Here is a 12,043-nt window from a genome sequence, read left to right as displayed (position 1 = left end):
TAATACGGAATATGTGGGATTGAACATGCCAATGGATCATTATCTACCATGAACAGCAACAACAAGAAGATTACATGTGTATAGCACCTTTCACGTCGGGAGGACGTCCCAAGGTGCTGGACAGTGTACAGCATTTCAGACCTGAGCTGGGGTCGGTGGGATGGGGAGAAGGGAGGGGAAGGGGGATGGCCGATGGCATGGTCGAAGAGGAGGGTTTTAAGGAGGGACTTGAAGGAGGCTAAGGAGGGGGCGAGGTGGAGTGATCGGGGGATGGAATTCCAGCGATTGGGGGCAGAGTGGCTGAAGGCTCTCCCGCCAATGAACATGACAATGGACATGAAGACGGTCACGCACGCACTCACACACCCACACATTTTAGTTGTTGGTCAGTCACTGTAGAGAAAAAAACACATGGGGGTAACAGGGCTTTGTAGACAGTACTGTGGCATGCAGACACTCTGCATCAGGAAGATGTTTGGGAAATCAATATCAGGCATTATATCCAACGCAAGGATTATTATTATTATTATTATTAGAATTATTATAATATCTGACAATATTTGATTCGAATCAGATAATGTCGCAGACTATTGATCAACAATACATCCGAGATTCCGTCTCCACACCTGTATATCATTTATAGGTGAGCACTGCCGTAGGTGATTGGAAGGAACGTGTTGAGAGTCACAGGGCCAGGTGGCTCACGTGCATTCAGAATGGCGCCCGTCTCGGAATGAATGGCGAGGGCATCGGTGCAGAAATCTCGCCCATGCCCCTCGCTACCCATTAAGAAAAAAAAATTCTGCTCACATTTTTCAATTGGCCACTAATAGCCCTGGTCGTGTTCACCTGACCTGGGGTAGCTTGGTACTGACACCTTCATCCACCACCCCCGAGCGCAAAAGAAACCAAGCGATCCTGCCATCCGCAGCCCCCTCTTCAACCCAACAGCAATCACAAATCTCCCCTCCGCCCACCCAACTAAAAAAAAATTGCAAATGAAAGTGCGTAAACACAAAAACAGACAAAAAACCCACAGACAGAATCCGATCACAAAACGCGAACACAACACACCTGTGTACACAGCCGTTAACATTCTGCTACCCATTCGGGGCTTGTATCTGTCCCATCCATAATATCCGTACTGTTAACAGGCAGCTCCTTCTAACAGCAGCGAGGCTGCATTAAACACAGGGATAAGGCACATCCTTGAGAAGTGGTTCGTTGATGGGTGAGCGAGTGAAGGTGCAGGAGATTACATCTGAGCGGTTGCCTCGACACCGTACACCCAGCCGCCCTCCAACGCAGTCTGTTGTCTGACGTTACCAAAGTGCAAGATGACGAGCGGGACGCAACGGGATGAGACGGGACCCCACTCATGGCTCCTCTCTGCACCCACCCCCACTCCACTTCTTCAGGGCCTAGTGTAGAGCTTGATCAGCCCGCATTCGTGAAGCTTTTTCCACAGTTTCATTTCCAACTTCATGTTGTGATTCGCGAAGAAATGCACCTTGTGGTATGTCCGATCATAATAGTGATCCGAGTACTTGTCATAGTCCGGAGTCATGAAACCGTACGCACTAACCTGCGGAGAGGGGAATGGATTAAACACCACACCGAGTACTGTGCCATCCTTGTGATTCCTACAGCGCCTCATCACCTCGTTCCAAGCACGACGAAACGTGGTGACTTGTGTAATTTGTATTTGCCATTTGCGTACGAACAACAACAACAACTTGCACTTATCTCGGCCATCACGTGGGGCGGCGTCCCAGAGGGCTTAGCTAAGGAGGGGATCATTGTTGCAAGTTGTTGTAGGTAAAATTGGTGACTCACTATCTGGCTGCTTGCACGATGCTGCCAATGTGCACAATTTGGCTGCCAAGTTTGCCACTGCTGATAGCACCCAACCCCCAAAACAACCACTACAACTGGGAGAGGTAGACCAAAGGGCAGGTAAGGCCAGGCAAGCGTATGAGCATGTGTCTCACCTGGTCACAGGTGTGCATAGCGGCTAAGAGCATAGCTGCGCCAGTCGATGAGCGATAGATATTCCAATTTGTTGGCTTCAAGTGACCCGACCAAAGAAACCTACAGAAAGAAAGTCAATCCTCAGTTGAACTTACTAACAACCAATGACTGAAATTAACACTTTATGAAAATATACTCAATCCTCGCCTTTGTTAAAGCGGCTATGACGTCCCAAAGGACAGTATTTTGTAGGCAAATAGCCAAATAGGTGCAGCGCAGTTAGGAAATGTTGTCAGCCTAACTCTAACCCTCACAACAAGATCTCTAGTGTATTAGTTAGAGCACTCGCCTCACAAGCGAGAGCACCTGGGCTTGATTCCCAGTCGGGAAAGGGTGAAACCTTAGGCAAGTTTCCTTCCTCCAAACATACGGCTCAGTTTATCTGGCACAAAGTAGGAACATGGATGTCAGTCGATTGGAATCTATTATTAAGACGGTGTTATCAGTCTCTAGAGTGCAAAGATTTTTTCAACTTTTAGCTATTACATCTGTCAGTATTAAAACTGGGATAAAGCAGATTAAACATTGGTTCAAAGGATAGTTCTTTTTGTTCCAAACATTATCAGCGGATTCCAAACAACGATTAATTTTTGCTCGTATTCAAAGATTATACCATATCCGTCTGTCCTGGCCAACAATCCCTCAAATAAAAAAATATATTGGTCGTTCACTCCACAGCTGTTTGTGGGACACTGCTGTGCGCAAACTGCCTGACACGTCTCACCCACAAAATACACAATCAATCTCACTTTACAGCATAGTGTGTGAAGCCCTTTGAGATATCTCGACGACGTGATCAGGCACTACCTCAAATGGAAGGATTAGCATTATGATAACAGTCCCGAAATGGAACTATCTCTTCATCCAACACTGCAGCTTGTGACCAATATTAGAGATGCCTTTTTAATAGACAAAAAAAGATCTTTTACCGGTTTCGAATGTATCGCAGGAAGTCCGGATGGTAAATCTTGAACTTTTCAGCTCTAGCGTTAATTCCAAAATACTTCACTGGCCTTAAAAGAGAGAAAAAGTCTTGTTATTATAGGAATGGAAGGTCATTGAGCTAATCCAGGTAGATGTTTTTAAAATTGCATTTCCCCATCTAATCTCCAAGCCCCTTCAAGTCCCCTTACTTCCCGAGCATCTGCAGTCTACTGGGCAAGTCTGTTAAGATAATAATCCTCGCATTTGATATCCGGACCTTGTTTTGCCCAAATTATCCTCGCAGGTAAAACCGGTCACTCATTTCACAGCTGTTCGTGGGACGCAGCTATGTGTAAGATGGCTGCTGCATTGGCCTACAAGATACACAGTCACTACACTTTACAGAAAATCCTGTGAAGAGCTGCGAGACGCCCCCAACGTGAAAGCCGCTGGATCAGATGCAAGGATTAATATTATTATCCACAGTGCCTTATGTCGACAAAACGTCTCAAAGCACGACAGCAAACTTGTAGGTTTTTTTTTAACCGTGAAGTGTCGCGAATTTTTGTAGGTAAACATGGCGTGCAGTGATATCCCTGCAAACAGTCACGATGTGAAGAGAGAGGGAAAGGTCAGCACAGCGAATTCCGTCTCTCGCCAGAAACAGCTGATGAAAAGAAACTCACTTTTTGGATGCGTCGCGACCCTTGGTTATCAGCGAGTGAGTTATGGCAGCTTTCACCAGGTAATAATCCCGGTCATGGTCCGGTAGAAAAAGATATCTGGTCTCCTTGAAAGAGAGAGAGAGAGAGAGAGAAATGAAATGTTAATCTGGAACTCCCTCCCTCAAAAGGCTGCGGATGCTGGATCCATTCACATTTTCCAAACTGAGGTGGATAGATTTTTAAGTAAGGGTATCAAGGGATATGGGGCAAAGGCAAGTATTTGGAGTTGAGGTAGAGATCAGCCATCTTCTAAGAGAATTGTGGGTTCAAGTCCCGCATACGATTGATCTGAATTATGTGAGTTTTTCTGTACTATCATGAGCACTTTGCCTTACCTCAGACTTTGGCAGGCTGGTATACCCCAAACCACCATAGGCACTGAGGGAGTTCATCAGTGTATTCGTAGAGAAAGTGTAAAAGGAGGTCCTCCGACCCACATCCTTCTCAAACCCTTTAACGATGGCTCCGTTCACTCTAAGAGAGGCAAGTGGTAATGAGATTATTGTTAGTGATTTGTTATATCGCCTTATCGCATCGGAACCCCACGTCTCAAAGCGCTTCACAGGATTTACTGTGAAATGGGAGTGCCTGAGTGTTTTGTAGGCAAACGCGGCAACATGATTGCACACAGCAATGTCTCACAAACAACCATGGAGTGAGCGACCAACTTTATTCGGAGGATTGTTGGCCAGGGCACAGGGAGAGACTGAGAAACTCCCTTCTCTTTTCGAATTAACGACCTTAAAGATAGAATTGGCAATTCACTTCACGGCTGTTTGTGGGACACAGCAGTTCAGTGGCAATGAATTGCAATCTGCAAATTAGCTGCTGCATTCACCTACAAAAATACACAGTACTACACTTTACAGTAAATCCTTTGAAACACTATGAATGTCCACTCTACTATGTGATAAGGTGACATGTAATTATTATTGATATTGATTGTATACAGTACAGCACTTTTATCATGAATGGAGCACAGGTCCCATTCACCTCCCAAGTGACCAGAGGCTCGGTGCCTGGGCGAGCAGGAAACTTACCGAAACACATAGTCATGTTTATCGATCTCTTCCCCCATGTTAGAATTGTTCAGGATTCCTCCGTTCCCGATCACAGCACAGCGGATGCAGTTGGAGCTTTTGTTTGGCCTCATCTCCCAGTCGTCGAACATGACCGTGTTTGCGGAGGTGTTCAGGTAACTCAGAGCATCCTTCAGATCTGGGAGAGGAGAATGTGAACATGGCGCTGAGTCAATGCAACACATTATACACATTTATATTCACTCCTTGGCCGTTTGTGGGGACATTGCTGTGTGCAAGTTGACTGCCAGTTGATTCGCTTCCCATAATAATAAATAATAATAATCCTTGCATTTGATAAAGCGCCTTATCACATCATCGAGACGTCTCAAAGTGCTCCACAGGATACACCGTAAAGTGGATTGACTGCGTAATTTGTGGGCGAAACATGGCAGCAAATTGTGGACAGCAGTGTCTCCACAAACAGCCATGGAACGTTATATCAATGCAATCTATTTGTTGTTTCATTTGTATTTATCGCAACAGTCGAATGCGACGAATAGGGTATAGAGACTCACCGTCATATTGGATCACATTCCAGCCGTGAACGCCGTTATATTTCCTCAGCCTCTTGTACTCGGTCTCCGTAGCATGTTTGCTCCACTGGAGAACGGGGATAGTCTCCAAGAAGATCTTTTTATACTCGGATATGTTTGCCACTCGCTTCCTGATGTTGTTGGGACATTCCTACGGTAAGGGAGAAGAACGATGAGGAGAGGTTGCCTGCCATGTGTCAGTCGGCAGCTTCTGGGAGAAACGGTGATGATGGGAATTGAGACAGAACGGTAGACATTTCAAGTATTATTGGCGTATTGCACAGAACGTTCTGCTGCTTAATGCGGAACACTGCCTCCTGTTCTATCCTCTGTAGGGTAGCAATAGTCTTCCTTCGGATGAGACGCTAAACCAAGCTCCCGTCTGCCTGTTCAGGTTAAAGATCCCAAGGTGCTATTTGAAAAGAGAAGGGAGTTTTTTCTCTCCCAGTTGGTATCCTGGCCACCAACAAACCGCCACATCAAATCAGTGACTCACTCCATGGCTGTTTGTGGGACACTGCTGCGCGCAATTGGCTGCCAATTGTGGAGGGGAGGCTGTTGGCCAGGACAGAGGAAATAGCGAGATGGGCTCTTAAACATCCGTGTGAACAGGCAGATTAGCAACTCGGTTTATCGGTTTATCTGCAGGACAGCACGTCCAACAATGCAGGGCACATATCTGGCACTACACTGGAATATCAGACAAGATTATGCAAGTTTATCTTGAACCCACAAACTTCTAACCACAGAGCCAGACCAACATCCAAATACTTCAGTCCTACTACAGTCACCGCATTGTAGGAACATTTCAACATGAGAAAAAGTACCTATTTCATTTGAATAATTTCACAATGAGCTCTCCCTTCCTTAACCTGGGATTCAAAATCACCTAGAAAGCTTCATGTTAAAATACAGAACCAATTATTTGGTGTCACTTAATACAATGCTGAAATAGAGAGCGATTTAAATCTTTCATTGTTAATTACATTAACAAATGCAAGGTGAAATGTTGGGCGAGTTTCCTTACTCCGCACTCTTCTGGCAGTAAGTAGAAACCCGGTTGTTAGTCGACTGGCAGATCGCTTTTCCGGGAGTAATGATCCCTTAAAAAAACATAATAATAATAAATTGGTCACTTCAATCCATGACTGTTTGTGGGACACTTGTCGAAGACTTGATAAGGTACTGTATCAAATGCAAGCATTACTATCATTAAATATTGCGCTACCAGGCAGGGCGAAACCTTGGGCAAGTTTCCTTACTCCACACGCCTAATAATAATCCCTCCAAAAAACCAAAAACAATAATTAAATTGGTCATTTTCAATCTACGACTGTTTGTGGGACATTACTGTGCGCAATTGGCTGCCGCGTTCGCCCACAAATATACAGTCAATTCACTTTACAGTGTGTTCTGTGAAGCGCTTTGGGACGTCCTCCTGACGTGAAAAGCGCTATATCAAATGCAAGGATTATTATTATTATTATTATTATTACTAAAAATAAATCCATAGGTCAACAAAAAGCTTCTTAAAATTACCCTTCAAAGTGATGTAATGCTATATTGACGTGGGCTGAGCAGGACTGACAAATCTTGTGAAATTCACATTCAAGTCAAGCCAAGGCAGTGAGGTTTAGTGCTTGGGAAACACTTTTTGTTTGCTTTCAACCACTCCTCATGAAGGACAATAACGCACCTCCTTTCAACCATGTGTCAACAAATTCATTCGCCAAATAATCTTAAGATCTCAAGAAAGCTCACCTTTCACAAATAGTCACCCCCAGTCTAGCATTGGGAGGGATTTGCTCTGTCATTTCTTTTTGACCAACCCAGTGGTTATGACGCTGGAAAGACTGTTCTTTAAAACCTACCTCTGTGACAGTGCCTATGGTCACCTCCCTCTCTCCCCCCCACCCCCAACCCCACTGCTCCATTCCTCCCCCTCCCTTACTCAGTGCCCAAACTTGTTAAGTTCTCTGAGCTGTTATGCTAAGGGAAGGGCACTGTATGACTCCAAGTGTTGGTATTGATTTGAAGCTCGACAAAGGTAAACTATTCAGTGGGAAATTGGTAACGTCTACATCAATATTGTAAAGAAATTTAATTCCTTTCGTTTGCAGGAGACAGGACCAGCTTCAGGTGACAAGACATTCAATGACTCCGATTTCTTTACAGGATACGCTACTTGTAGCATAGTGGCCAGTGAGCTCACCTCCCAGGCAAGGACAAAAAATGTTAGACAAGCTTATTTACTCCGCACGCCTCTGTTTACCTAACAGTAAGGAACCAGGTTGTTAGTCGATTGGCGGATCACTTTCAAGCAATCCATCACCATGTTTAACAGTATCCAAACCAAGCTGAGAATTCCAGGCATCCTACCACACTTGTAGATAAATAACTCACTGAATGAAGGTAGGTTTCATCTGTAGCATAAAGGTCTCCCTTGAATGAGGCTTCAGGTGAGATCACAATCCTCTCTTCTATTTTGGGTTTGGCTGTCGTCTTCCTTAAGGTGAATGCCTTGCTCTTTATACTTGGAGTGACAATCCTCGCCTTCACCAAGACCGACACATTGCGCGCTGAATCAGACAAAATATTAATTTCCATTCTCTCCTCAACCTTCCGGGTTGGCGAGTCGATCAAATTGCTTTCCATCACGTAGAATCTACCGTTGACAAAAAGCCTGGTAAAAGAATAGACAACAGCCAAATATGAGTCTGTTCAATTAACTGACTAAGTTTGAAGTTGTTATTTTGTAATATTCAGATTAAGAGACCAGCCCCTACAAGATGGATGTTCATACATAATTTGCACCAGTTTCAGTTTTTAAAACCAGTTGGTTTATACATGGCATGTGTCAGGGATGAGAGAGAATCTATTTAAGGAATTCAGAAATCACCTTTAGAGCCCTCTGAGGGTTGCACCAACACATTATTGCAGTGACGTATTCTCTCTTGATCAATTCACCCTCAATAAAGTTTCTCACTGAGTGTTGCAAAGTGCAAAAACACCCATTTCCACCAATAAAACAAAGGGGTAATAAAAACAACCGATACTACACAGATTACACAGATTTTGAGTTTTGAGGTACAGCTGGCATAATCTTTTTTCCCATTTCCATAAATAACCTTTCACATTTGAATACTGCATTTGTTAATAATAACAATCCTTGCATTTGATATAGCGCCTTATCACATCATTGAAACTCCTCAAGGAGCTTCATACAACATACTGTGCATTTTGTGGGAGAAACAAAGAGTGTTGTACAATTGGGGAAAATATTGAAAGAGGCTGACATTGAAGTGGCCCACCCAAAATGTCAAGAGGAGATACACCCTTGGCGAAAACAAATAAATTTTAAGTTCACTGCTAAAGTGAACAAAGTGGGAGAATGAATCTTGAGAAAGGAATGAGAGTGTCAAAGGGACTAAATTGGTTGGAATTGGTGGAGCACAAGCACAGGAGTTAATTGAAATTGAGGGGAAGGAGGAAAGAAAGGACTAACAATAATAATCCTTGCATTTGATAAAATGCCTTATCACGTCGTTGAGACATCTCGAAGCGCTTCACAGGATATACTGTAAAAGTGGAGTGACTGTATATTTTGCGGCCAAACAATTGAGTGAGTGAACAAAATAATAGAGAAAAGGAGAGAAAGAGAGAGAAGGCTAGATGGCGGGGAGAAGGGAAGAGAAAAGGAAACAATTTGGTTAATATAAGAACGTAACACATACTAGAGTGAGTGTGAGGTGCACAGTACATTACAGTAGAGTCAGTAAAAGAGCCTCGGGCTCGACTCCCATCTTTACCAGCGAGTTCAGGAAGACAATAATAAGCAGTAAATTACCTGTGGATGGGCAGAGAGGAGATAGACAACCCGCTCAGGAAACTGAGGTTCAATTTCAGGATCAGGAGAGTGAGGAAAGCCAGAATGAGCAGAGTGATGCCCAGCTTCCGAATCCCTACCAACTTCACCATTTTCCAAACGATCAATCCTTAACGACCCTTATCGATCCGAACCGATCCGAACCTTCGAGAACAAAACAAAAGGGGAAAACTTTTCTTTTCACCCCCTAAAGATTTATTTGATAAAATAATAATCATGCACTTTCTCTCTGGTGTCCTGTCGGTTTTCAAAGCTCTCCTTCCATTTGCTTTCCTCCCCACTCCACAAATGTCCACAAAATAGCCTTTGGGGGTTCTAATATTAATCGGGTTATTGCATTTCAGAGAGAATGCAGCAGTGGACTAAATGTCAGGTTACACACAAGAACGACTGACACATAGCCTCATGAATAACTAACTGACTAACTCACTTCCCTCTCTCTCTCTATCTCTCCGCCTCTTAAACTCTTGTTATTCTGTCTCTGACACTCCAGTGCGGAAGTAAGCATAATGATTACAATTTTAGCAGTTAGAGAGAGAGAGAGAGAGAGAGAGAGAGAGAAAAACAATAGGGGAAAGCAAGCATAATTGACACCTTGCTTGAAATTCCCCCCAACCCCTCCACCAAAAAGGTCAACTTTTTCCAATGATTGGAAAAGAAAGGGTCACTGTAAACAATGGTCTGAACTGTCCTCCGCACTGCTGATCTTTGCTGGGAAACTAAGAAAGGCACCCAGGTGTTCACCAGATCAAAGATTCCCTCCCACATCTCATAATTGTTTTCTACACCTCCATTTCTCTCTCTCCGTCTCCTCATCCTTCTCGATCTCTCCCCCACCCCGTCTTCAACACTGCACTATTCTTCTCCACCATCTCTCCTCTCAGCTCCACCGTAGTGGGTTCTGTCCTTTGCCTGGTTGCGCTCTTACTTTTCCCACCTTCAACACTTTATATCCACTAATGACTTCTCCTCCAGCCCACGCACCACCATCACCCACAGATAGGGGGCTAACTTCCACATGTATGTGGAAGACACTCCAGTTGACCGTTGACAAGACGGAGGTCCTCCTGTTTGGCTCCCGTCAGCACCTCCGTAACACCGCAGGCGCTGACAGCATCACTATCGATGGATGCAAATTCCACCTCAACAAGCCAGCACAGAATCTTGGTGTCTTGTTCAACCTTCAACTGCCCTTTAAACCACATATCTGTGTCATGACCAGTTCCGCCTTCCCCCACCTCCTCAACATTGCCTGCCTCCGCCACTACCTCTCCCCTCAAGTCGTCTTCTGCAAAATCCTGGAGTACAAGTCTCCAACCAAGCATGTCAGACACCCGAACAAATACCTGTCCTCTCCCCTGTACAAACGTTTTGGGTGGGGAAGCTGAGCAATGTTCAGGCTGGTCTCCCAGCCTCTCAACAACAAATAGCATCCTTCACTCTGGGGTTGGGTCTCCACCCACTCCAGCTATGGACGTCACAGAAAGAAACAACCGTGGAAAAGAGAGAAAATAAATCCACATACGAATGTGCGGATGGGTAAAGGGCATTTGGCATCCATCCAAACATTGTTGTGGCAATTGTTTGCTAAAGTCAACATGCTTAAGATTAAGAAAGTCATGTTATACTTGGTCAACCCACCACACAGGGCAATCCGGCCTTAAGCATTACTAATGAGTATGATTTCTCATGATCTGAAGTGCCCACAAATACACAAGCGGTGCACTTAACGTCAATTCCCTGTGAATATTCTCCGGGGGAGGAGGGGTTAGAGGTAAGCAGCATTTCTTTGGAACTGGACTGCCTCCGCATGGAATGTCACCATCCTTTTCTGCCGATCTCGCTAGTCCAGTTCCTGAGGCGGGCAAGACCGCAGTACATAAGGGCACTGCTGATGACAACACAGTATACAGCCCATCGATAAGGTTGAGCCAAGGGTTGTATTGTAAGGAGAGGCACCGCAAACACAGCGCAGCCTAGCGGAACCAGTTTTACCAATATGTTATTTTAGAAACTTACCCAGAGTATTTGAGCAAGGTCCTTCTTTTCGAAATTCTCATGTTAAGCGATCTGTCCTGCAGTTAATTTGGACTGCTATCACTGAGAAGATATTTCCTTCTGGTCTGTGCATTTGCTCTCCTACGCTGACAACTGAACTCTTAAAACTTCCTGTGTCAGATTACAGCGAGTTAAAGGGAAATTTTGAAAGCGTTAAAGACACTGCATGAAGCATACTCATAGCACAATATGGCTGTCCACTATTATTTGTGTTAAACTGCTCGCCAGTGCAGCATTTCAGCGATCAAACGAGAGGCTGGGCCAGGCTGCCAGGCAGATTAGAATGAACAAAGCAAGAATTTGAGCAAACGGAAACTTCAACTAACTTTTTTTTTGCCTGGCTGGAACTACAAACTTTCCGATTCTCCCTTTTGAAAGAAAACTGAAACTGCCCTGTGTGTGTGAGTCGGTGATTACACACAGAGTCAGCAAAGAAACTGAGTCACTCACTCAGGGATCACAACTCTATACTGACCAGAGGAAACAAGATTAACAACTGATTCAACTTCCTTCCACACCCTCCCCCTCTCACACAGACACAAGACTGAGTGCTTGTTTTTTTCGTCCCATTTTCTCTACCCATATCCACTTCTCTTTTGGGGAGATAGTGGGTCAGCAAAGCATAGAGATATGCAAACTAAATCATGTACGTCTACTAAAATCAGTTTCACAGCAGTTGAAACTTGCTGCAGTCAGACACACCCACGATAGCTTAAAAGATTGTTCATTATTGTATGTTTCACAAAACATTTCTGTGGAAGTAACTGATCAACCTATTTAAAGGCACAGTCCCGTATACACATG

General features: G+C 44.4%; 1 protein-coding gene across 5 annotated transcripts; it reads right to left on the bottom strand.

The window, feature by feature from the left end:
- Nucleotides 1-635: 635 nt before the first annotated feature.
- Nucleotides 636-11,798, bottom strand: LOC103175572 (alpha-N-acetylgalactosaminide alpha-2,6-sialyltransferase 2). Of its 5 annotated transcripts, none has more exons than XM_007888673.2 (10): nucleotides 11,201-11,798; nucleotides 9,143-9,325; nucleotides 7,699-7,978; nucleotides 5,278-5,446; nucleotides 4,721-4,898; nucleotides 4,016-4,154; nucleotides 3,642-3,745; nucleotides 2,961-3,044; nucleotides 1,992-2,091; nucleotides 636-1,585 (listed from the first exon to the last, which is right to left on the bottom strand). In XM_007888673.2, exons 2-10 carry the CDS (start codon nucleotides 9,271-9,273, stop codon nucleotides 1,415-1,417), a joined length of 1,356 nt encoding a protein of 451 aa, XP_007886864.1. In that variant the 5' UTR covers nucleotides 9,274-9,325; nucleotides 11,201-11,798; the 3' UTR covers nucleotides 636-1,414. The 5 variants fall into 5 exon arrangements, with proteins under 5 accessions (XP_007886864.1, XP_007886866.1, XP_007886869.1 ...); XM_007888675.1 differs by lacking the exon at nucleotides 11,201-11,798 and adding an exon at nucleotides 10,528-10,603; XM_007888678.2 differs by lacking the exon at nucleotides 11,201-11,798 and adding an exon at nucleotides 10,450-10,507.
- Between the last annotated feature and the right edge of the window lie 245 nt (nucleotides 11,799-12,043).

This window comes from Callorhinchus milii, unplaced genomic scaffold (genome assembly GCF_018977255.1).
Source record: "Callorhinchus milii isolate IMCB2004 unplaced genomic scaffold, IMCB_Cmil_1.0 Scaffold20, whole genome shotgun sequence".
Lineage (NCBI taxonomy): Eukaryota > Metazoa > Chordata > Chondrichthyes > Chimaeriformes > Callorhinchidae > Callorhinchus > Callorhinchus milii.
This window is presented reverse-complemented; position numbering and strand designations above follow the sequence as displayed.